The 25,812-nt window shown below is 37.3% G+C and overlaps 1 protein-coding gene across 1 annotated transcript in view; it reads left to right on the top strand.

Annotated features, from left to right (window-relative positions):
* The window catches only part of SLC6A20 (solute carrier family 6 member 20), an 817,648-nt gene extending 797,397 nt beyond the window's left edge, over positions 1 to 20,251 (top strand). The window contains exon 11 of the mRNA XM_044065525.1: positions 19,550 to 20,251. Within this exon, the coding sequence (XP_043921460.1) occupies positions 19,550 to 19,675 (126 nt within the window). The 3' untranslated portion in view covers positions 19,676 to 20,251. The remainder of the gene's footprint in view (positions 1 to 19,549) is intronic.
* Positions 20,252 to 25,812: the final 5,561 nt, after the last annotated feature.

The raw sequence follows: 25,812 nt of genomic DNA, 5'->3' as shown, positions 1-25,812 counted from the left end.
TGGCACAGTCACAACGGTTTGACAGAGACACCCCTGTGGTTGTCATATATGAGCTGTTCTTTCCCAGGGTGAGTCAGGCTCCTGAGCTGTGATCCCACCTCACAACCTCTCAGAGCATCACATCTGGACAATGCATAAAATGATGGGGGGATAAATAGGGACAGACTTTAAATATCCCCATTACAAACATAGGAAGTTCATATAATGATACATTTAGCATTATGGTGAATATTCTTAAGGATGTGGAGTCCTAACCTCAAGTGTTTGTCATTACCTGATGACTTCAATCCTCAGCAATTTGCCAGAAAAGTACAGATCTCAGGAGGAACAGACAAAGATACATGATGGTAAAATGTGGACATTCTGTGAAGATCTGTACAGTTGAGAGGTATGTCTGTGATATCTCCCACTACAGAGAAGGACAGATGCTATGGCTATAGCAGCTGTTTAGCAGGACATTAGTACAGCATGTCTTGTTGGGGCATATATTACTCCAAATCATATTTCCCATTATTACAGACCAAGTATTACATTCAGTTACTTGCTTACATGTTCCACTTGCTTACATGTTCTTCTCTCTCTCTCTCTCTCTCTCTCTCTCTGTGATGGCCAGTGCACATATTGGGGGTTCCCCACTTGCTAACTGCATGCAGAACAGCAATGTAGTTCTTCCAATAGCCAATGTCATGGCAACACACTCCTATAAATGAGTACTCCATGTGGGCATTGGCCCTTTCCCTTATTTGTGAGGATGACATCCTGGAGTTGTGTGAGCTACTACCTCCTACAACAAGACTTGTGGATTCAAGCCAACTAAATGGTGGGGAAGGTTCAAGACTTAGGGGCAGAATGTGAGTATTGCTGTTATATGTTTGTAATACTGCTAATTTGACAGGGTTTGTCTGCACATGCTATTTCTGCATGGGTTTCAGTCTGACAAAGTTCTGTCTCTGCATATGTCTCGACTGTAGGGCCATCCACATAATGGCCACAGGTTAGGCTGTTATGTATGGGCTGTTCCCAAGACAGGAGTTGTCCTTGGCAAATCAGTAGCATACTCTGGTGATTGCATTATGTAGATGGCAGCATCCATTTGTTTTTCTAACTTTATATCCCTCAGAAAAGATATGTTATAACAAACTCTGTAACACCAGCAACTTGCTCAGTGTATAACAGCAATATTACATGTATGGCTGTGCATATGGGGTTTTGTCCACCAATTATGTCAGGCTTTGTCCATATGTCATACAGTAGTAGGTGGATAGATATACTGGTCTAGCATTATTTAGTGCTGTGATTCCTGCTGAGGGGAATGTCTGGGAAACATGTTGAAGTCTGTACATTCAAGAGGTTGGTGTATAGAGAATGCTATTAGATGGCCGTGTAACATATTTTATGTGGGGGACAGTAACACATGTTTTAAAACTAGGCTGTTAGAACATGTCAGACATATTACCAATAAGAAATATGTCAGTTCTATAGCTGTACATTTGACTAAATCTCACCATGGGGACAGTAGTGGGTCTCAAGGTATTGTTTCTGAAAACGTTTGTTCCTCAGTGTGATGAAACATTCATAAAAGGACAATTGTTATGTACAGACTCAATGTATTAATATTAACTGTGATACTTTATCCTGTAGGGGTTAAATGACAAGTGTAATTGGAGGCTGTGTATTCAATTATGTAATTAGGTGTTAATTGCTTCTTGTGATTAAGGCATGCATTTCTGGTAATGCTTACTCCTTGAAGGCATTGGCCAAGACATCAGAGTATAATAAACATGTGTGAATTACTGGCTGATTGTATTTTTATTTGCTATGTTCAGACATTTTATTTGTTTTGCTAAGGGATTGTTGTATGTCTGACCAGTTCCCTATCAGAAGCCTGAAACACTATAAGCCTGAAAATCAAAATCCTGAAACCAAAAGCCTGAAAATTCAAAATCCCGAAAACCCAAAATCCTGAAAACACAAATAATGCTAATATGTCACTATAAAGACACTAATATCTACCAACTGACCCTGACCCTAACCCTAACCCTAAGGTCCGTCACTATCGCACACTCACCTGACCCGCACCCTAACCCTAACTCACTTAAACCACCCCTAACCCCAATATTTGTCACTATTGCATACATGCCTAACCTGCGCCCTAACCCTAACTCACTTAAACCACCCCTAACCCTAACATAAAACCAACCGCACACTTACCCGAACCCAACGCATGACCTAACACCATAGGGCTAACAATAACAAAGCCACAATGATGTCAGTATGTCCATTTTGTGTTTTCAGGATTTTGGGTTTTTGGGATTTTGAATTTTCAGGCTTTTGGTTTCAGGATTTTGATTTTTCAGGCTTATAGTGTTTCAGGCTTCTGATAGGGAACCGTCTGACCATTGTGTATGGACTATCATGATGTTGTAGCAGTGTACTGTTCACTTATTTATTTGGACTGGGGGGGGGCAGATGTGAGTGCCATGGTTGCTTTTGTATCCAACTGTGCATGCTTCCCCAGTTGTGGGTGGTCTATTAGCAGCATATGTTTGTATGGGCACTTTGGGACATGTATGCATACACACACATATATATATATATATATATATATATATATATATATATATATATATATGTGTGTGTGTATATATATATATATATATATATATATATATATATATATATATATATATATATACACCTCAGTATTTATTGGTAATATATCTATATATTGTATGGTTCGCCCTACATATTTCACTCTCTCTCTCTACATATGTTTGTATTCATATATTTATATTTACAGATACCAATCCTTCCTAATTGCACACTTGTCTTTTCACTATTGTAAACTGGATGTAAAGAAGGGCATGTATGAGAAAACATCCTCAAACAATACAGCTGAGGTGGATCACTCATAAATTGCATAGGCTGTGGTGTGCAGGGTCATGGGTTCAAGAACTGCAAGGACTATTTATTTTGCTGCTAGGCAGAACAAGGACTGTTGGATACAGAGTGGTTAAAGCAGCTTTGAGCATGTTTGCATGGGTTTGCATGATGGTAAGCAGTGCTAACATACGGTTAAATGAATAGGCGCTTACATCAAGTAGGCTTCGCTTACCAGTGCACAAATCTGCTTAGCATTTACAGTTAAGCAATGCTTACACCTGCTAAGCAAAACTCAGCCCTGAGAACCAGTGATCACATTCCAGTCTGATAAAATAGCAGGGTAATGATGTCTTTGATAAGTGTATTTAATTCCCTGTACATAACATGCTTCTATGTGCTGTCATTACAGTAGCAAGGGGTGTGAGTATACTGTATGGGATACCTGAGTACACATATGTAGTTGTGGACTCTGGGTAATGCAATCAGTAAATACTCACATATATTGGTTTTACCGATGTCATATTCCTCATAAAAGATGTTACAACAAACACAATGACATCTGCAACTGTCTCAATGTATGACAGCCGTATGTCCAATCTACCCCTGTGTTTGTGCCTCTGTTCCCACCTAGTGATATAGGGGTTGATGCCGAGCTTAGTGAATGGGAATATTATCAAAGGCTTTGGCCAGATCAATTTAGGCTATATGTGTCAGCTTGCCTTCATCCACAGCTGAGGTGACTGCCACGCCGCCAAGAAGTTGAACAGGTTGAATGAGCAGGTATGACCTCGTTCCATTAGAAATCTCGAACATTCAAAAGTTCGAGCCTCATATGGTTGACACCATATGAGCGAACCTTTGAATGCTCACAAGTTTCAACGGAGATTGCCGTAGGGAATATTTCCCTTTAATTCAATGTAGTGCAAACTCAGAGTTGGCATATTTAAGTAGCGGGGGGTGGGGGTGCAGGGGGGCTTGCCCCCCTGCCTGGAGCATTCAGGTAAGTTTTTTTATTTTTTTATTTTGTATTTGTTCAAAGTTTTAAAACTTCGCTCATATGGTGTCGATCATATGAAAGTTGAAGTTTTAAACCTTCGAGCATATAATATAGACCTGTTATGACCTACCCTTCACAAAAGTAAACTGTGTAGGATCCTGAGTCTGGAGATTCCCACATCCCTGTTTATTAGGGGCAGGATGATGCATTCCATAGCTTTGCATAACAGACTTGTCAGGCAGTTGGGGCAGTATTTCCCAGGGTCTGTAGTCACACCTCATTTGTGGAGAGGATTGACTGTAGCAGTGCACAATTTAGTAGGGACAAAGCCTCAGGTGAGGCTGTGCTTGAACAGGGCACACAGGTAAGGTGTCAAGTCACTCTGTAGTCCATGTAGAACACAGCCAGGGATATTGTCAGGTCCCATAGAAGCTGTATTCTTGGCCTTGGACAGTGGTGTTTTAACCTGTGCTGCAGTAATACTGGGTGCCTGGTGGTGTACTGGTATTGTGATTGGTGCTTTGGGGGGGAGTGAGGGGTAATGTTTGCACTCAAGATGCCAGCCAGTATATTGGCATTATTTGTTGGCCCAGTCTTGGAGGTAACATTGTCTAGTAGCTCAGAACAAATCTTGGTATTGCCATGGAGATTCTTTACATAACTGTATGAGACCTTGTGGTTGACTTTACTATGTGCTCCAATTCTGTTCACACAGCTAACTTTGTAGTATTTGGTGAGGGATCTCAACTTTTCATTGAGGCTGATAAGGGTTTATTTCCTGTCTTGGGACTTCACCTTATTCCATATAATTTCCCTCCTTCTGTTGTACAGTTTCTTTATGGCAGGGGACCACCAGATCAGCTTTCTTTTATTGGAGGTGAGGGTCCTGGTTGTATTGGGTAAGGCGTTATCCATGCATTTGTGTATGAGTTCATAGTGCATTGTTGTTTGATTCAGCTGTCATGCAACTAGTCTCTATTTGCATGGCTGCCATGAGGTTTGCCACCTCTGATTTTATGAGGCCATAGTTAGCTTTGGAAAGGCTTTTCATGGTGGTTACCTATGCAGGGGGTAGGAGGGCTTTGGATTTCCAAAGGTGATTAATTTGTTTTCTGATATAACAAGGGAGGGGTTGACTACTGGTGTAGAGCAACAGTTGCCCATGTTAGGAAGGACCAGGTCGATGTGATGGGCATGTGCTTTGGTTCATGAGTAGCTTTTCCAGTTAATGGTGGGGTAGTTGAAGTAAACCAGTATGGTAGTGTTAGGTTGGACACTGATATTTTCCAGGGTGTTTATGGACATGGAGTGTGAGTCCCGGGACATGTATGGGGACCTATAGCAGGCTACAACCTGAACCACTGCCTTACCCAATGTCAGCTACGCCTGCAAGATCTGTAATGCATAATGTTGTCTACCACCCTGGAGGTGTGTGCATCCTTTATGAATATGAAAATACCACCAACTTTGGAGCTTCAGTCCATGTTCTGCAGCCAAATATTGTGGAATTAATTATAGGCTGGTACTGCAGGGGTGCTTCCTGCTGCCTTTAAACAGGTCTCTGTTACAGCACAGATGTTATTGTTCCCCATTTTAAGGAATACTTCCTGTTGTAAACAATGTAATGCCATCTGTGAAGATGTAGGTGTTAAGTTAGGGGATTATAACAAGACCTACATTAAATGCAGGGCAGGAAATTTTAACGCCAAAAATGTTTATATTGCAAAATGTTTGTCCTGTCCTGCTTATTACATTGGAAAAATAGAGAGGCATTTCAGAAGATGTATTTACGAACACTTTTACAAGATAAAAACGAAAGATTCTAAAAACGCTCTCTACAGACATATTTTTTTTCTTACGGGGAAACACATTGTTTCAAATTTTCGATTATAGATACTGTAAATATTTTACCTATTGGTGGGAACTGGAAAGCTTTGTTAGCCATGAAGGAAACTAAATGGCAGATTTTGACTGATGCTACATGATTTCCTGGCATTAATGAATTTATTAGTATTAAGCCATTTTTAATATTATCATAATGGATGAATCAAGTTTTAATGTTTAATAATTTTAATATATTCTTATGTTTTAGGTTTAATATAATAAAATAAATAAATAACATTTAGGTAGGAAGTTTTAATATTTTTGACATATGTTGTTTAAGTTTGATTATAGTAGTGTATGTTTTAAATGACAATTGATTTTTGTCACCAAAGAGGTTTTTTAATGGTTTTGAAACAGTTGTCTATTGTTCTGAGGAAGTCTGTTACAACAGATGAAAGCGCTTAACCCCATATACTTGTATTTCAATAAATAACTTTTATCCCTGTCCGAGTCATGGATTCATTTGGGCTATCTGTGAGCTGTTTGTATTTTGGTGGAAAACATACCTATTCATTTATGTGTTTACATTATTGGTGAAGATAAGGTGGGGGAGAGAGAGATGTCAGTTAAAAAATGTAGATTCTTGCAGTGGTCACACCTTTAATGATCATTGCTCTACTCATTACTCTACAGGTATTATTACAACTATAGCCTTGGGTTGGGCGGTGGTATGTTTGTACACAGTATAATTACAGCCTTCTTATAGCTACTTTTAACTTTCTCTTACCTAGTAGACCTGTGGAAAAATGTTTGTTAATATTACATGACTGTTTCTACCCATATTCCCATAGTCAGGGTTACATATGTGTGTGTGTGTGTGTGTGTGTGTGTGCTACTGACACACTCTGCCTTGATTTCTATAAGTCACCCTGGTTGTTGTTAGCAGGGACCTGTAGCTGTGACAGCATGGCACTTTTAAATATTTCTTGGGGGAGACCACTTGGTGTATGTACTTATTTTGCTGTTATTTGCAGCCTTGGGGTTGGACCATGGGTGCTGGACACAGTATAACTACAGCCTTCTTATAGCTACTTTATACCTTATCTTACCTGCGAGACCTGTGGAGGGAATGTTTGTTAATACTACCTGACTGTTTCTACACATTTTTATAAAATCCTAGTTAATATTATGCATACAGCTTACTACCACTCCTGGGAGTCGAATCATGGCTGTTTCTACTAAACATATGACAAGTGTGTGTTTCATCACAGGGAGTTATTGAGATACTGCTGTTGCTTCTTTGAATGATTTCTTTCTCATTCTCTCTTTGTTGTACAATCTGACTTTGTATTTACAATATTACATACCTGTTCACATAGCACAGTGTGGAAAACAGTGGTTAACACAACATTACTATTCAGATATTAGATCTTGGTGCATAACATTTGTAATATCGGTTATTCTTGTGTGTTATAGAGGCACTAACTTTGTCAGATGAGACTTGATTTTTTTAATGTTTTCAGAGCTATAGTTACTATGCATAACATGTACACATTTCAAATCATATCACACCAGAGTAAACACAACCAGTCCAGGGTTTAGATTTTTATTCAAAGGCAATTACATTTTATTAATATATGACCTATATGAGACTATTAGTAATATTGTGTTTTATTCAGTTTAAACCATACCCAGTTTTGATAATGCCAGGTGACATTCTACTCCTTTATATTTATTTGTATAGTACAAGCTAGATTGTTACTCACCAGCCTTGCAATGCAGCCTTTGCAACCTACTGGCATGGGCTTCCTGGTTCGCAACCCACTTAGCTGGAGCTTTAATGAAAATAGAGAAACATTTATGCATACCTATCCATCACATACACTTGCTGGACTTTGTTAAACAGTTATTGCTATGAATACTTACACACTGCTGCGACATCACCCTCTGCCTTGCTTCTTGGACCCATTGTTCCAAGAGCTCCCTCTTCCTCTGCTTCAAGTCGGCATAGTGGTTCTGGACCCACTCACCAGTCTGTGGGATACCAGTGGCACAGGTGAGATCATGGACGAGACTTTCCCAGGCTTCCACTTTGTATTGGGAGCCCTGGCACTGATCCTGCAGCAGTCTCATGTCATGTTTTTTTACAAGGATTCCTACCATGACCTTGGACTCCTGTATGCCCCAGCACTGCACCCAAAAGTGTATGCCCTCTCCAACACCTGCCATACTGCCTACAGTGGGGAGCTACAACCAGTTATGAGCTGTATTCCTGCCTGCAAGGTTTAAATACGGCCGATTTCCTGCCCTTTGCCATGATTGGATGGTTTTGAATATGCTGAGCTAAGCTAAGCTATGGGCAAACCTGCTTAGCTAAGGTTGGCAGTGCTTAAAGGGGCAGGTTCAGCACTGCTTACCAATGGGCAAATCCACTTAGCTGGGCTACTCATTGCTTAGCATTCATATTTACACAGTGCTTACACCTGATCAGCATAGCTGTGCAATGCTTAGCATTGCTTATGCTTTACTTTATTAGACTACCACCTGTATGGGATTGATTCATCATTTATCATATATTATAAATTTGTTTACCTTCCCTGACATCCCCCAGTGTGCTTTCATTGCATTTATTCTTGTGCGACAATCATACCTCTCAACTGTCCCAAATTTCTCGGTTTTTACCGAGTTTTGGGGTTCAAATAGTGGGGTGCCATGATTCCCTAGTGGCACCCCTTCATTTCTGATTTATTTGCACTTTTATTTTTATTTTTTTAACTTTCGCGCTCCTTGTGTTGATGTCATCACGTACGCAATGATGTCAGCACCACCAGCCTGTCGGAATGTTCCAAGCACGTACGTAGCACATATTTCTGGCTCTGGTTCAAATGCTTTTGCAAGCAGGAGTCACCAGAGCTGGAAAGGAATTACGAGTAGTGTGGTTTTATTTAGAAGAAGCTCGCTTGCTCTGGGGGATTTTATTTGGAAGAAGCTTGGGGATTTGAGTTTGCTTTGCTCGCTGTGTTATTTAGAAGAAGAGTTCACTCGACTTTTATTTAGAGGTAAGTGGTGTGTGTGTGTGTGTGTGTGTATGTGTGACAGGTATGAAAAAAAACGTGTATGCTGTTGAATAAAAGAAATGTGTTGCTACACTATGGGCCCAGTTTACAATGAAAGACTGTTCAACATGACCTTCATGGCAATCACTTGTGCTGTGTCAACATGTTATGCTTATTTTAATGTGGAAGTTAACATCGGTGCCTGCTTATACTGCTGTGAAAATAAGGAAAATATATTTAAACTAAAAAATATTTCAGAGGCAGCAGACTTCTGGTAGGAGTGGGGGAAAATGTAAGATGTGAATCCTTTCATCTACATTCCCCCCCCCTCTCAATTTTAGTAAATTAAGTGCCTAAACTTGGTGAAAAAAGTCCATTTCACTAGAGAAATTTTTAATTGCACAAGAGTAATGCATTGGTAAATATCTGGAGAATTAATATTCAGATATAAAGTGTGCATATATTATTGTAGTAACAGTAAAGCATGAAGAAGAATGCTTATCTGTTTAACTATAAGTTGTGAAACGAAAGAATGTGAAATTATAAATACTAATATGATTTAAATGTTTGGACACCTATCTGGCAATTGCTAATGCTCTTGATGTTATTAATGGCATGAAAATGAATGCATTCTATAAAATTAATATAACTAAGAGGAAAATTGAGAGAGTTTAGCTATAAAGTTTAAAACCTTTAGTTAGTGGTGGGCTGGTATAATTGCTGGGAATGAATTATTAAGAATAAAAGTATAACACATAACTGGCCCTAATAAGGAATCACTGATTCTAATAGTATATGTGTTGGTAACTGGGACAAAAGATAATAGTGAAGAGGTGTGTGGAAAATGGTATATGCCTGTTACCTAAATTTGCTTCAACTGTCATGATGAAATACTAAAAGAAAGGGGGAAAATGAAAGAACTGTATCATGCTACGCTATGGGCTTAGCTTATAGTGAAAAAGCAGTGTTTGTGTATTTAAATACATGGCAGAAATGATAAATCTATTTTAGGCAGTGGTTCATCAGTGCAGCAGAAAAGTTTAGCACGGCAGAAATCTATTCAGTGTATGCATGCTTTAGCGATGTGTGTGTCTGGTCTGCCTTTTCATTATACAGAAAGTGAAATATTCTGTTTAAGAGTAGCAGCAGCTCCATGAGAAATTTCTCTAAGTAGTGTGGAAATCTCAAGTGTATATTAAGCAGCTCCTTTTTTCTATATCTCTCTGTATTTAAGAAAGTAAGTAGCTCTGTTTTTCTCTGTCTATTTAAGCAAGTAAGCAGCTCCATATGTGTGTGTGTATTTAAGTAAGCTGCAGTCCATTTTTGTATTAAGACCAAGAACCTATGTATGTATGCTTGGGGGGGGCTGTGTCTGCTCCTCAGCTCTGTTTACAGAACTAAAGAAGCAGCTCCGTTTTTCTCTGTCAGTCTGTATATTTAAGTAACTGTGTGTTTGTAAGTAAACATTTCCATTTTTCTAAGTAATTAAGCAAGTAAGCAATGCATGCTTTAGAGGGGTGTCTGCTCTACTTACAGAAATCTTTTATTTAAGAAGCAGCAGCTCCATTATTCTCTCTGTGTATTCAAGTAAGCAGCTTCGTTTGTCTGTATGTTAAGGGTAAGTGAGCTGTCTGTATATTTAACTCCCTCTAAATAAGTTCTGGGAGTTTGTACTGTAACTTTGAATGGGCAGAGTCTATGCTTTTTGATAGAACCAACTTATGTCATCATATTTAAAAAAAAATGTACATTTCTGAGGAATCACAGGAGATACTACTAATGAAGTCTGAGTGGCAAAATCTTTAGCAGAAACTATTTTTATAGAGTTAGTATTATTTAGGTTCTTGGTCTTAAACTGGATTTTATAAGTCATAATAAACAGAGAAAAATAAATATGTAATATTTTGTCAACAACAATGATAAACATACAGTAAGCAGTATTTTGTGCATTCAGTTGAGTGCTCTCATGTGTGGCAATTTTGGCAAAGCAGTTCTGTCTGTGTTACTTGTTTGCTGAGATGTTTAGAAAAATATTAAATTTGTGAAAAATATAAATAAATATTACATAAATAACAGTTACTATATGTTTACCTGCACTAGAGAGAGTTCATATGTCAATACAGGCATGTTTACCATTGGGAAAGCTTGAAAATAAAATCTTTTGCTACTTTGTATGTAGCACAAGTTTTGTAATTATTAATACAAATATGAACAAGCAATATCTGATGCCTAGAGGCATCAGTAGGCTGTAACTGCAGAAACACCTAGAAGCATAGAAGTGTCCCTCTGAGTTAAGGGTGGGAGACTGGGGCCATATCTTGGTTCTGTTCTTCAGTTTGCGTTTGAATGTTGGTATCCCACAATTCCACTGGAGTGGGTGCGGTTACATAATTATGTATGTAAATCAGTGTACAGATTTGTACCTATTTTTCATGGGCCTCTGTCCAGATTTTTGATGCTTCCAGGTTGAGAGGTATGGTGACTATACTGTATGGGGCACTCTGGTTGAGAAATATAAGTTACTTCCTACATAAATATACAAATACATTAAAATTGTAATGATTTCACATACAAAATGGAAATGGCTTTGTCAAGGCTCGAACCATGAATGACTACATGCAAAGTATACACTCTAACTGCTACAATATTGCACTACTGCTCATATTGGATGTCTTTTTTGATTTCACTTATCTTGCTATTTCAGCTGGGCTAAGCATAGCTAAGCAACAGGCACACCCATGCAGCTATGTTTAAACGTTATTGCAGATGTAAAAAAAAATGTATTTGTTGCATTATTTACCCTGTACCCTTCAGTATATCCATGCTAATGCTAAACTTATTGTTCTATCAACTTTCTATAAGTTTGTAATAGCAACATTTCGGAGTTGTCCCTTATGGCTTTGTCCAGATTTCTTACTCTAACAGGTTGTGAGGTGTGCATTATATACTTCATACCCTTCAAAAAATTAATGCTAATGCTAAACCTGTTATTCTATCAACTTTCTAAGTTTGTAATGGCAATTGTCCCTTAAGGCTTTGTTCAGATTTCTTACTCTGATGGGATGAGAGGTGTGTGTTGTATACTTCATACCCTTCAGAATATTCATGCTAATGCTAAACCTGTTATTCTATCAACTTTCTAAGTTTGTAGTGGCAAATGTCCCTTATGGCTTTGTCCAGATTTCTTACTCTGATGGACTGAGAGGTGTAACAAGCAATCTCGCTCTATTTAAATTGCCATACGGAAATTCTGGTTTGCAGGGGGAATGTGTATTGTGACAGCACTGCTCTCAGCCACACCCCCTGCACTCGTACACAGAACCATGTCTGTATTACAGCACGGCAGCACGCCTTCGTGAATATGCATGGCTCACTGCTGTGCTGCATGGGAACAGTCCCTTCCATGCAAGAACAAGCTATTCTTGCATGGAAGTGTGCTGAATCCCAGGGGATTGTGTCTTTTTTTTTTTTTTTTTTTTAGCTTATGACTTTCAAACCTTTCAGTACAAACTTGTGACTTTCAAAAAGTGATACATAAACTCTTGGGCTTTCGAACTTGTAACTTCAAATTTGTGACTTTTAAAATTAGGTCATGCAAAATCAAGACAGGAAACTTCCCTGATGCATCAGCTAGGATCCTTTCAAGAGAAATGCAGCATTACATGTAAACAAAGGTGTAGCTAGGTATATTCAGTGTATGCAAATGAGTGCCTTTTTTCTGAGCATCTCCTCTAAAGTTTATTACACAAAGAGTATATAATGTGTAGAACAGTCTAAAGCATTGTTTACAGCAGATGCGTAGTAGGAGTGCATCTCCAAAAATAGCTATTTTATGGTTGTAAGTGCCAACAACTGAAAATATTGCATATTTTCTATGTGTAGGGAAATAACATTTTGAGGGATGAGTACAATTTTAAATGATAGGTGGGAGATGTGGGTAGCATCATTATGTTCAAGTACAAAATATTAATTTCTGGCCATACCACTACATGTAAACAAAAAAAAAATCAGGTCTAACAATAAAACAGTGAAACATATAGCTACTTATACATTTTAGCTTTTTAAATGTTTCCAGTTAAAATCTATGATCAGCCCTTTAGAAATTAGAGTTTGAATCTAACTATGCAAATTCTTCCAATTAAAAATCTGGGATCAGTGGTTCAAAGAATTAGATTTTGAATATTATATATATATATATATATATATATATATATATATATAAAACCAAGTAAAAACAAATGGACTTCAAACAAAGAATCACAGCAAGGAGGCAGAAGTGAATCTCCATGGTTTATTAAACAGTAAATTGAGCGCTTTCATCTGGGTTAGCTGGGCTTCTTCAGAATAAAAAACATAAAAACTGGCACTCCTTTTATACAACTTTAAAAATCACATGCCCAATCAATTAAATAATTAAGACCACTCTTTACAAAATCTTAAAGCCAACTCAATATTTAAACATAATAATTGTATGGTATAAAAAAACAACCTTATACAAATAAGCATATAACACCATGAATAAAAAACTCTATTTTTTGAAAAAAAATACATTACCCAGGCCATCAGTCTGATGAGAACAAAAGGTGGATAAACAAATATATAAATACATTGTGTTATATCCCATAAAAATGCACAATGACCATACAAATGACTTGCTAGGCATTCACAATATTAAAGACACATTGAAAAAAAACTGTAAAACTCTAAATCAAACTAAAAAGACCTACAGGGCAAACATGGCTTTGACTCTCAAAATACTAGCTAAAGAAATATGGTCATTAAGACCAAATACCTGAATTGCTTGATTCTAATCCAACATGTCACTCCTTACCTTCTCTTAGCCCGCTTCTAATTTATAGGACTATTTGGTCCATTTATCCCGTAACTTGATGAGTAATAATAATTATATTTCCTTTTTTCAAACTTGGGTCATAGATATTTTTTTAATTTTTCCCATTCCACACCCAGAGCTCTGCGATAAGAATCTTGTTCTATTAGCAATTATATCCCCCCACCCCACCCCAATGTTAAGGACATATCTTTCCAACTCAAGTGATAACTGACATTCTGTATTTAGTAAGATGGTTTCATTTGAGTCTCTCAAATCTCTCAATTAAGGTACGAATAGCTTTCGCTGCTCTCTAAGAAGAATTAGCTTATCCCAACATACCTTCATAATTTTACCATTCTAGATGAATGTTTTTTATACTGTAGACAAAAATTCTCCTCCAGCTTATATAGCAAGGCTTGTCCACCAGATATTATCAAAGGGACTACATTTTCATTGCTTGAATTTTATCTAAATCTAAGGATAACATTTTCCTGTGTTTTGTGAGCTTTAACCTTTTAGTCTTTATTTCCCCCAGGCTTCTGTTGGTGCATCTTGACCCATTTTAGTCAGTCATACACCCAGGTATTTCCTTTTTAAATATTCCCAGTGATAAGGAAATTGTGGGACCAGGTGAAAAGCAGGGATATAGTTTATTGAAATGGCTTTCATTGTTGTTGCTGTTGATTAGCCTTACAACCTGAAATACTGACCAACTTATCCAAAACCAAAAATAGATCTGGGTTACTGTTTAGTGTGTTAGTTAAGCATACTACTATGCTGTCTTCAAATAATGCTATCTTTTCCCTCTGTCTCCCCATGGGAAGTCCTACATGTTACTTTACATTATCCTCTCGGCCAATGGCTCCAGGTAAAAAGCAAAAAGTAATGGGAATAAAGGGCACCCCTGCCTCGCTACCCTTTCCAACTTAGTAATTTTGTGAGGGAGACATTTAGATTTAATTCCGTCTTTGTTTCCAAATAAAGTAGGGTTAGCACCTCTACAAAACCCTCTGGAAATCCCATTTTATTCAGTACTCCAATGTACTGTCAAATGCCTTTTCTGTATCTAAATTCACCAAGAGTAGTTGTACCACCTTTCTTTCAGCCTTCCACTGCAATAGGTCTGTTCTCACAATGTTACCACTTGCCTGCTTACTAGAAATAAACCCACTTCAATTAGGGCTTATTAACTTGTGCCAACCCAACTGCTAGTATTGACATAAAAAGTTTGTAATCATGGTTAAGTATTAAGATTGACCTTAATATGCTGAACATGTGGCTCATTCCCTTATTTTGGAATGATAGTGAGCACTGATTTTTTCAAGATTGACAGACAATTTTCTCAGTAAATATTTTATTAAAGAGTAAAACCCAGATTTCAATCCCCTTTTTACCTCCTACCTTCCATACGTCTGTTGGAAAGAAATCCATTCCTGGCGACATATTCCCTATTTGACTACTCAGCCTAAGTTCAATCTCCTCCTAGATGACAGGTTTCATCAAGCTTTCCATCCCCTCACTATTGAGTTTGGGAAACAATAACCATACAGAATATTATATTCATAAAATAGCAGAAATTTTTTCTAAGAAGTAATGCAACACAGGAATGGAGAAGGGAGATTCTGCTGACAAGGCTGACTACTATTAGGGATACAGACAATAGGCAAGAGGGGACTGGAATTTATTGCAGAAAACTGGCAAAAGAGCCAAGGTATTTGGAGAAAATAATTAGACAGGGAAAGGTAATTAAATGGGAAGAGGCCAAGAATTTATTTGGACTGACATCTAGAGATTGCCTTCATTATCAAGGATTGATATCAGAGTATAGGCAAAGAGAAAGAAATAGGGGATCCTAAGCAAGAGACCAGCTCTGGTAGAGTTTTTGTAGACTCTAGAACAGAAGCTGCTATTAAAGGAATAATTAGTAGAGCATACCAAATATTGCATGATAACTATAAGAATCACTCAGAAGAGGTTAGAAAGGATTGGGAAGAGAGATTGGATAGGCACTTCACAAGGAAACAATGGGCGGATATAGTTATGTCTCCCAAATATGCAATGAAGCCTAGAGGATTTAGGATCTTTACTTGGAAGTGTTTATATAGGTATTTTTATACCCCAAGTACATTCCAAATAATTTGTACTCAGGTAAATGTTGTGTGTTTGATGGGGAAGAAAGAGGTAATTTGGGGCACATTTTCTGGGAGTGTAATGAGTTGGCAGACTTTAAAGTTTGCCTGCAGACTACTCTGTCAAAGATACTGGGTGAGCAAATTGCTGTAACTTAGGAATTTTTTTTTTTGAGCTATGATACAGAATCAGAATTGCCTAGACATAGTAAGGCCTTGCTGAGTTTAACTATGGTGGCTGCCAAACAAGCAATTTATTTATTAATTTAACATTTGTTTATCAGGAATGTCTGACTTTGAATAAGCCAATTTTCAGTGGAGGCCCAGGGAGAAAAGCTTCAGTCCCATGTCTTTGTAACATGGGAGGAAACTGGAGCATCCAGATGAAACCCACTTGAAAGCAGGGAGGACATGCAGACTCCGCACAAGAGGCACTAAAGTCAAGAATTGAACCAGAGAACATTTTGCTGTGAGGTAACAATGGAAACTGCTGTACCACTGCACCATTCCCATCCCAGTAAAGTCCTCGTTATCTGGAGCTCAAGCAAATGGCACTCCCAAGCAACCAGCATTTTTGATTGGTGCATATACTGACATATGAGCCAATCAACAATCACAAAATGGAGACACTTCTACTCAATAGGGAACAGCCTGCTATTCTACATTGATTAAAAGTGGCTCCCCTTTCTGATTTTGGACTGGCTTGTATGTTGGCATATGAGCCAATTAGAAATGGCAAAGGGGAACCTCTTCTGTTCAATGTGGAATAGCCCGCTGTTCCACATTGAAAAGAAGAGGCTCCACTTTGCGATTTTTGATTGGCTCTTATGCTGGCATATGAGCCAATCAAAATGGCAAAGTGGAGCCTATTCTGTTCAATGTGGAACAGCCCACTGTTCTGCATTGAACAGAAGAGGCTCCACTTTGCAATATGTTATTGGCTCGTATGCTAGTATACGAGTCAATCAAAAATTGCAAAGCATCTCTCAAGCAACCGGAAACTACACTTAACTTGGGTCTACCAATCCCCATGGGTGCAGGTTAAATGAGAGTTTACTGTACTAGAAAATGGAAATCAAAGTCTAAACCAACTGTATTAGTAGTGAATATAACTGTAATTGGGATCTTTAGAAAAGTATAGAGCAAATTACATTGAAAAAAATGGGAACTGTGGGAAAAATATAAGCAGAGGAGGAATGAGGTTTAAAAGAAGGCAGGATCTGAATGAGCTATGTAATGTTAGACAATGACTGGAGAGAACATAAGTGATATATAATGTTTACAACTAAAATAATGTCACCATGGTTTGTGATGTATAATGTTTGCAACTAAAATTATGTCAATATGGTTTGTTTTCATTTATGTAATATATGATTGCCTATGTCATATGTGATAATTTAAGAAAGATGTTTCTTGCTTAAAAATATCCTTCTGCATGCAAGATCTCAGAGCTACAGGCCCTAAAGTGTCAGGAACCATATCTAGTATTTCATACAGAGGCTGCTCATCCATATGAATCTGCATTTTCTTCAGAATATGTCTTTTGGAATATGTATGCAGTTTCCTGATTTCCTTCATGGAGTATAAACCAGGGAAAAGGGCCCTTTGTATATTTTATGTGCACCATCAGCTCAGGTGTTTCTTAAAATCAGTGCATTATTTTTGGAAGGCAGACCAATTGCTAGTCTCCTTTGCAACATGGATGGATGACTGATGATTACCAAGAAATAATTTCTAAACACATTTACAGCTATATTGTCTTCTTCTTCTTTCAAGTGGCTGTCTGCTGATGGGGTTTACTATCAAAATTTAGATGGGCACTTACATGAAGCTTGGAAGGCCAAAAGGCTGTTTTCAAGTTCTTGTAATGCCAATCCGGAAAATGTTTGACTCCACATTAGCAAATGATAGTGTACATTCACTAATGTGGAATCAACATTCTGATAACAGATTGCACTACAGTGGAGATTGGGAAATGTACCCTTTTCTGACTGTAGTACAATCTCGGCATTGGAATATATAATATGCAGGAGTTGTGGGGGTACAGGGGGCTTGCATCCCTGCAAAAACATTACCAGCAACACGGACTTTCGACACTGGAACTTCCACTGTTCAAATGTCGATTCCATGTTACCATTTCCAAAATTTTGGTAATTCGTTATTACCAATTTCAGCTAACTGGTTCAATTAAAAGGTGGAAAATTATTTTGATTTTCCACAATTTGATAGTAAACCTGCTGACAGATGTTACAATCAAATCTCATGCCACTAGAATACTGAGAGTCACCAGTGTTTGGTTCAACAATATATCCACGGCAGACATCTCAGCTATGGTCATGTGATTTTCAATTCACACCTTCACCAAGAACTGCTGTCTCAACCACAGTTCTGAGAGGTGTTCTCATGTGAAAAAAGTACACCAGGACTCAGTTTTCTGAAGCCTGTGCTTGTGCAATCTTTGGGTTTCTTCTACCTTGGTAGTTTCAGCTTAAGATTAAATCCAACTAAAATCTAGCAATGAGAGTTCTCAGTATTAAATATAACACATGCATTTTACCATATCACTTTCTTTAGTTTATTTGTTAACTTACATGTAATGAATCCCTTTTTTCCAAGGATGACTTGGAAATGTTGCCTGGTCATTTGTGTAGAGCCATACAGTAGTAACATTAAGACCTAGGGATTTAAAACTAGGATGACAGGATGAGGCTCATGATCAGGGTAACTGGAAGGTCATTGGCCACTTATAATCCCCTACCCTGACTTACATGCTTACTACCTCCTTAGTCCTAGTATGTTATGCCGGGTGCCCCATGAACTGTTGTCTGTTGTTTATTTTTGTGTTTGTTTACCTATTTATTTGTTTGTATGTTAACCAGGGCAGAGGACCAATCCACATTTTTTTCAGATTGTCCATGAGCACTGTTTGATTAAGTGACTTGCTCAAAGTCACACAGTAAATTAATGGAGGCCGAGGGAATCAACCCCTAGACTACAAGAAGCAGCTCATTAATAGCTCATATCTATAAACCTCTGCACTGTCAGTCAGTAGCTCATAGCCTTAAATCATACCTCTTAACTATTCAGATTTTTGCTTCATATTTTTGGTCTTTTCTTCATAAAATTTGTATTTTTTTTCTGCAAATCCTTGAGGATTAAAGTCACTAAATAATGACATATGTTTGAGTTTCAGACTTAATATCCTTCAGAAAATGCACACTAATGCAAAACCTGTTCTAGCAATGTTCTACATTTGTAAGAGCAATATTTAAAATCTGTCCCGATTCTGGTCCCCCCCCCCCTTTATTTCTAGCTTTGTCCAGATTTCTTGTGCTCAGAGGTTGAAAGGTATGCCTTAAACTTCTGCACTAACTTCCAGAAAATAGCTCATAGCCTTAAACCTATGTTAATAAGGTACACAATGATTCACTTCAATAATTTCACCTTCAAAGCTTTGATTCATATGTCTGATAAAACCCACCATGCCAGCAATCCATCACAGTGCCACACCTAGCCAGACCTGCACATACCAACCCAAGAAGTATGCCCTGACATCCTCTTTCAGACCACCAGCATTGTATAGCAATGCTCAACTGTAATGCTGGCCATTCCAGAATCACCCCATGATATTGCATGATTTATTCCAGAACACACAATCAATGTCTAAACTGGTTGGGGCTTGTTTAGATGAAACAGATATCAAGTCAAGTAAGCAGCATGCCACATTATCTTAAAAAAAAGAGATCTTTAAAATGTGTTAAATGTTCATTATAGAAATGAAATAGCAAACAATACAAAGTACAATGGATTTGTTTTTGTATTTTTTCAGGGACAGTTGGTTACCAAGGATTATCCTGTATTTGCAGAAGCATTCATTGGATGCATTGTCGTCTCCTCAATGATTTGCATTCCTTTGGCTGCCCTAGTGATCCTAATACAACAGAAAATTCATTGATAATACAAAATAATTGTATAACAATATGACAGTGAAAATTCTTTACTCACAGCATTGCCAGTATACTTCAACAGATGTCAATTCAAACAGATACAATAGCTGATGTAAACATTCACAAGGATTTATTAACTAACGTTTTGAAAATAATTCACAAAATGTTTGTTTTATGTGGCTTATATATCAAAATAATGCATTTAAAATGTTTTGACTGCAATGGTCTTGATTCCAGATAAACTGTAGTGCCCCTTTTTGCTGTAACATTATTAAAACAGTAGGCTGAGTGGAGTGGAAAGCTTAATTGCTAGATAGGTCATGTACAGTATAAAAATTGTAAGTACGTTCTGTAATATGAACTTTTTTTATTAAATGTGTTTAGTATAACAGAACATATTTGGTAAAGTTATAAGGCAACAATGTTTGAATCATCAGCAGAAAATTATTGGAAACATCCTGTATGCTGTGCAATATAAAATGTAATGTCTAGTGTTTCATTTTTTTTTCACTTTTTTATGATGTTTATTATGTGTTCTTCATTGGCTGTGCTACATTTAACTTAAACTTTTTTTAATTATTTTAACTAACAGGAGAATAAAGAGCATGTAGTCTAGAATCAGGACAGCAAATTATACAAGACTAATTTATTTTCATTACAATTTCTTAAATGAACTTTAGAAGTGGGCATTAGTGTAGATGGTGGTTGTAAAAGGATATATTTTTGCAAATACTGACAAAAACACTGATTTTAGCACCAGAGATTTCCAGTATGCTATAATTTTGACCAGTGCTCTTTATTTAGATAACTATCGTCCCAATTCCAAAAGACTTCCTGTCAGTGTATGTGACTTACTTCAGTATAAGCCTTACATTATTGTAAGTCATTTACACTGAGAGCAAGTCTTTTGAAATCTGGTGTTATGCATATCTAAGACGTGTTTGTCATAGAGTGGAAAAAGTAAAATCATAAAATTGTCAGAAGAATGAGACCATTGGTCTAATTAGTCTGTCAGATTAGTTGCAGTTAACATATTGTAGCTATGCCACCAAAATGTAACCCTTTCACAGTTAACATATTGTAGCTATGCCACCAAAATGTAACCCTTTCACCTGTCTCATACTACTTGTATGCCTTAATTGCCTCTTGTTCTATCATGCTGTTTGGCAGTTCATTCCAGAGATCTAATACCTTCTGTGAGTGCAAAAAATCTATTGTTATGTCTTTTACTCAGCCTTTATACTTTCCATTTATTCTTTCTGCCCTGCTTCCTGAAAAATGTCCCGTTCTCTTTTTGATGGCCTGGGGCACCCTTATCCTATCCCTTTTCCTGTCTTACATCCATTGTGTACATTCTTAGCTTTTCCATTTCCTATCAATCCCACCCTTTTGCTCTCCTTGCCACTTTCATAAACCTCATCTGCACCATATCAACTACGCCTCCAGGACAGCATGCATAACACCAAATGCAGCCTTACCAATGCCCTACATATAGAGAGCAAGACCATCTCTCCTTGTCAGCTCAAAGATGGAATCAGGATATCATCTTCTACTGCCAATGACCCATATTCAGGGAAGTGCAAGGGCTGTCAGAAAGGTTAAGTGAAGCTGGTAGGATAGAGCAGATACTTGCCATGTCTGCTATCCTGTGAAGGGTTTTGCTTTATGCTTGAGATGGGTGGCCTCAGGTAGATGCCAAGAATCTCTGCAATTGTAGAATAATTGCAGATCTTGAAAAAGAAGTGAAGGACATCTAGCACACAGCATCTCTGTATGTGTGCCTATTTAATATCCATCATTTGTGAAAAACACATTGACAAAGCACTTTTGAAGAAGATATCTTAGGAGATATATAGATTATTCTTTAAGGACAATCAAGTGTTCAGTACTGGCTTTTGAATGCATAATGACCCACAAATAATTATTAATGTATTTATTCCAATAAACTGGATTCCACTAACTGTAGACATGACATGATTTCTCTTTTGGAGCTCATCAGTGCAGAGACATATTAGGTGTGAACACTGCAAGATGTAATGTATCTTTCTTCTATTCACATCTGCTGTTAATTCCATCTCCCCATAGCTACTGGTACTTTCCTCAGACTGTGTTACTGGCATAACATCTGGATTTATCTGAATATGACATTCTCTTTGTATTTTACCCAGACTTGTAAATAAATCAGTATACTCATACAAGCTATTTTTATTAGCTCTGTAACTGTGTGACTACATCTGTACACATGTATGCTGTGTTTCTACATTGGATATTCATTTCATTATGCCCAACTTCTTACAAACCAAATAACAAAAGTGTATTAGGTTACTTACTTTCTTTTTGTAGTGTCACTGGTAGAAATAAGGTCTTATATTTTCTGTGTTTATATTCACATGGTAGTATATTCTGACCTAGTGAGTTTACTGGGCAGCCTGAATAAATCTATATTATGCCTATTGCTTTAATTTTAGTGCATTTCAGCAATCAGTATATTAAATATATTTTCTGAAAAATGGTATACTCTGAATGTATGCTTAATTTAAACTCAGCACTTTATTTGCTAATTCTGAGTTTCTCTTGCCACTCTGATTATCTTGTTACTCTGTCTCATTAGTATAAAGTTAGAAGAATGAACTCTTTCCATTCTAATACTTCTATGAGCATATCATTTCCATCTCTTACCTTAACAATATCTATATAATCCTATCATTGTTTGCTTTTACTGATATTTAAAAATGATTCTTTCTGCAACAGCTTGTGCAAAATACTGGACAATTCTTTCTCTAACAGCCACACTTAGCAAATGAGGTTTGAATTTCAAGTGAACCATACTTCATGTGCACGTATGGTACTGAGTTTTAAGTTCATATTAGAAGAACGAAAACCCTAAACCGCGAATGCTCACATGAGCGAAAATGCCGGGAATCGAAAGTGGGATTGCGGGGGTCATGTTACAGTGAGGAGTGGGATATTTGCCCTTTCCTCACTGTACAGCGACCTCGGAGTTAGAATATATAGTTAGCGGGGGGCACAGCCCCCCACAATAGCAACTTTGATCACCAGCATTTTCGCTCATGTGAGCGTTCGTGGTTTAGGGTTTTCATTCTTCTAATATGAACCCGAGTTTTTAATCACCATTACTGTTATTGCATTTAAAATTTATTTATTTGAATCAGATTTTTGTTTTGCAAATCTTCATTTTTCATGTAATTTCTTTAACCATGCATTTTATTGTGCTTATTTGATTCACAGTTTGTTTTATACCTCTTCATTTTCTCATTTAGTTTCTGCAATTTCACTCATTTTGCATACATCACAGTGTAGTTATGGTCAGCTTTGCATCTCTTAAAAGTCTACCACTTCAGTGATTGTTTTGTATACCATAAGCTATTCAATCTTACTGTGGAATCAAGTAAAATATCAAATTTTCAGTCTTTGGCTCTATTCTTTAGCTGACTAGCATAACTATATGTGGTTTACACTGAGGCCTATATGATTTTTTTTCTAGGTTCTCAATAATTCCTGCATTTTCTCCTTATCACCGCTACTCTTTCTTCTTCTTAAAGGTGAAACTGTTAAGCAATTTCAAAGCTTCTCCCTTACGATATAGAAAAATATGGCATATTTTCACTGATAGTAAGAAAGAAACTAGATTTCTGGATCCAAAACTTCCTTTTTTCTGCTACTTAATATTGAAGCAACAGAATTTCAGGTGGTTGTACTTAGATCATATTTATTTCAAAAGAAAAATAGTCTGAGGCTTTCTTACAACTCATGCAAGTAAAAATCTTAATGGACATTTTCTTTGAAAGAATGAATTTGAAACTGTCACTTACATGTTATTCCAAAGAATAATATAAATGACTCATACATGAATATACTTTTTACTTCTGATAACCATATAATATTTACAATGTCTGTCAATGTTCTCATTAAATATTCAATGATCTTAGATGTGTGCCAAACTGCCATGAGGTCTTTTTGTGACTACCTCTAAGAAAGAGGTGTACCACATGATATGCAACTCTTGTTAACTCTCTAATATATATTAAAACAATTGACTCACATCACATTAATCACCTTTGATAGTTCACAACTCACTAAATCAATGTAATTAATATTACCATTGGTTCTACAGGGGAGGGGAGTTCTGTTCTTCCACATTTGTATGGTCAGCAAATTGGGACCTTACACACTGAGTGAAGAGCTCCTTGTCTATCAAAAATGGATTGATAATATCTGACCTGGTCCCACACACACTCACACACACACACACACACACACACACATAAATTAATAAATATATATATATTATATGGTTTACAATCACATAGTCGACCGCACTGTGTGCAATCAACGTATGTGCGTAAATCAGGTAGCAGAACCATTACTGCGAGTACTATATTGTCAAACCTTACAATAGCGAACAGCCGCTATAGCAAGGTTTGACAATGTAGTGCAGATCGCACTATAGTGGGGATTGGGAAATGTACCCTTTCCTCAGTGTAGTGCCATCTCGGAGTTTGTATATATAAGTAGGGGGGGGCGCAGGGGGGCTTGCCCCCCTGCAAAACATGTTAAAATATGTTTAGTGGCTAAGAGAATTTCAGTGAAGTTGAAATGTTCGACATTCGACTTCACTGAAATGCTCAGTTCGGCATTTACTGTGGTCGGTGTTGTGATTTCCGAACATGTTCTCAGGATATATGCACTTTCGGCCACAGTAGTGTCGAACACGTGATAGTAAACCATATTTTATATATATATATATATATATATATATATATATATATATATATATATATATATATATGTGTGTGTGTGTGTGTGTGTGCACGTGTGTAAGTGTTAGCCCAGGATCTGTCTTTAGTTGTTTCCTTCCATCATTCTCTCTTCCTTATCCCCATCATATTGAAATCACAAACTACCACTGCAATGCCTCATTCTGTGTTATAAGTTCTGCTTTGCTGTGATGCCCTTCAGTTCTCCTTTGGTACAGTCCTCATAAATCCTGACCATCCCCATATATTCCCACTGTTCTAGTTGTTCTTACTGTTGTCCCCATCTTCCTACATGCTTCTCATTGTTTACTGCCCGGCCTATTTTTACAGCTTACAACCTTTTAAGTATACATTCATCCTCCCTTCAAGCCACTTGTCCTCAACTTTTCTCTTATGCCCCTCCTTCCTCTGTCTGGAGCCTTCTCTCCCTTCTGCTAAACATTCCAGTCAAGTTTTACTTCCATCTTCAGTATTCAGAGTGATTCTAACCTCACCTTAACTCCCTGAGATTCCTGAACCTGCCTCTATTATCCTGAGTCTACTACAAACTGTATACCCACTTCTTCCCAGTGTTATTTAGCAATACTTATGCTTCACATCCTGTTTATCTTTTCAATGTTGTCCCTCATCCATTTCCTAGCTAACACCACTGCCTGTACTACAGACATCATTTTCCTATCACATCACATTCTGAAATTTTCCCTCTTCTCATGTCCTTCAGTCAGTTGTTTAACTTTGTTTGCCTATCAAGCTAGGCATGTCACAAAGGATGAAATAGATAAAACAACAAGACTGTATAATTTGCAAACAATAAAGAATGATAAAAATAAAATAAGTATCACCCAATTGAAATCCTTGACAGTATAAATGTTGTCTTATTAAAAAAGGTATATCTTGAGGCTCCTCCAAAAGCTGTTCCTGATGATATAGCCATGAATCTGCTAAATTACAAATCATACAGGCCAGGAACCAAGCAAAAAAGGGCCATATCTCAGATGTCTACAGACTTAAGATAGGGATTATTAACAGTCCTGAAAAAATAGAGCAGTGGTTACAAGAACTCCAATAGGGCTCCAAGAACTCCTTTAAATAGGTGTAATGATGATCATGCTGGGATCAAAATACCATCAAAAGAACTATGATTGTTATTTTCTGATAGGGAGCCTGTGCACAGAATGCAAGATTGCAGAACCATGTGTATATCTATAAAACATTGCAAGGAATCCAGGTATGAAATTATGAACATGCAGTAAGCTGTCCAGTTTGGTATCAGATGGACTGAGATAAAAGCCATTGCAGTAGACCAGTCAAAACAAATAATCTTTGCCTGACAAGCACTGGTACATCCTCTGCTGGAATTTGGTGCT

The sequence above is a fragment of the Protopterus annectens genome, chromosome 3.part0 (assembly GCF_019279795.1).
Source record: "Protopterus annectens isolate FY-2018-M chromosome 3.part0, PAN1.0, whole genome shotgun sequence".
NCBI classification, from domain to species: domain Eukaryota; kingdom Metazoa; phylum Chordata; order Ceratodontiformes; family Protopteridae; genus Protopterus; species Protopterus annectens.
Note: the sequence above shows the minus strand (reverse complement) of the source record. Positions and strands in the feature narration are given on the sequence as shown.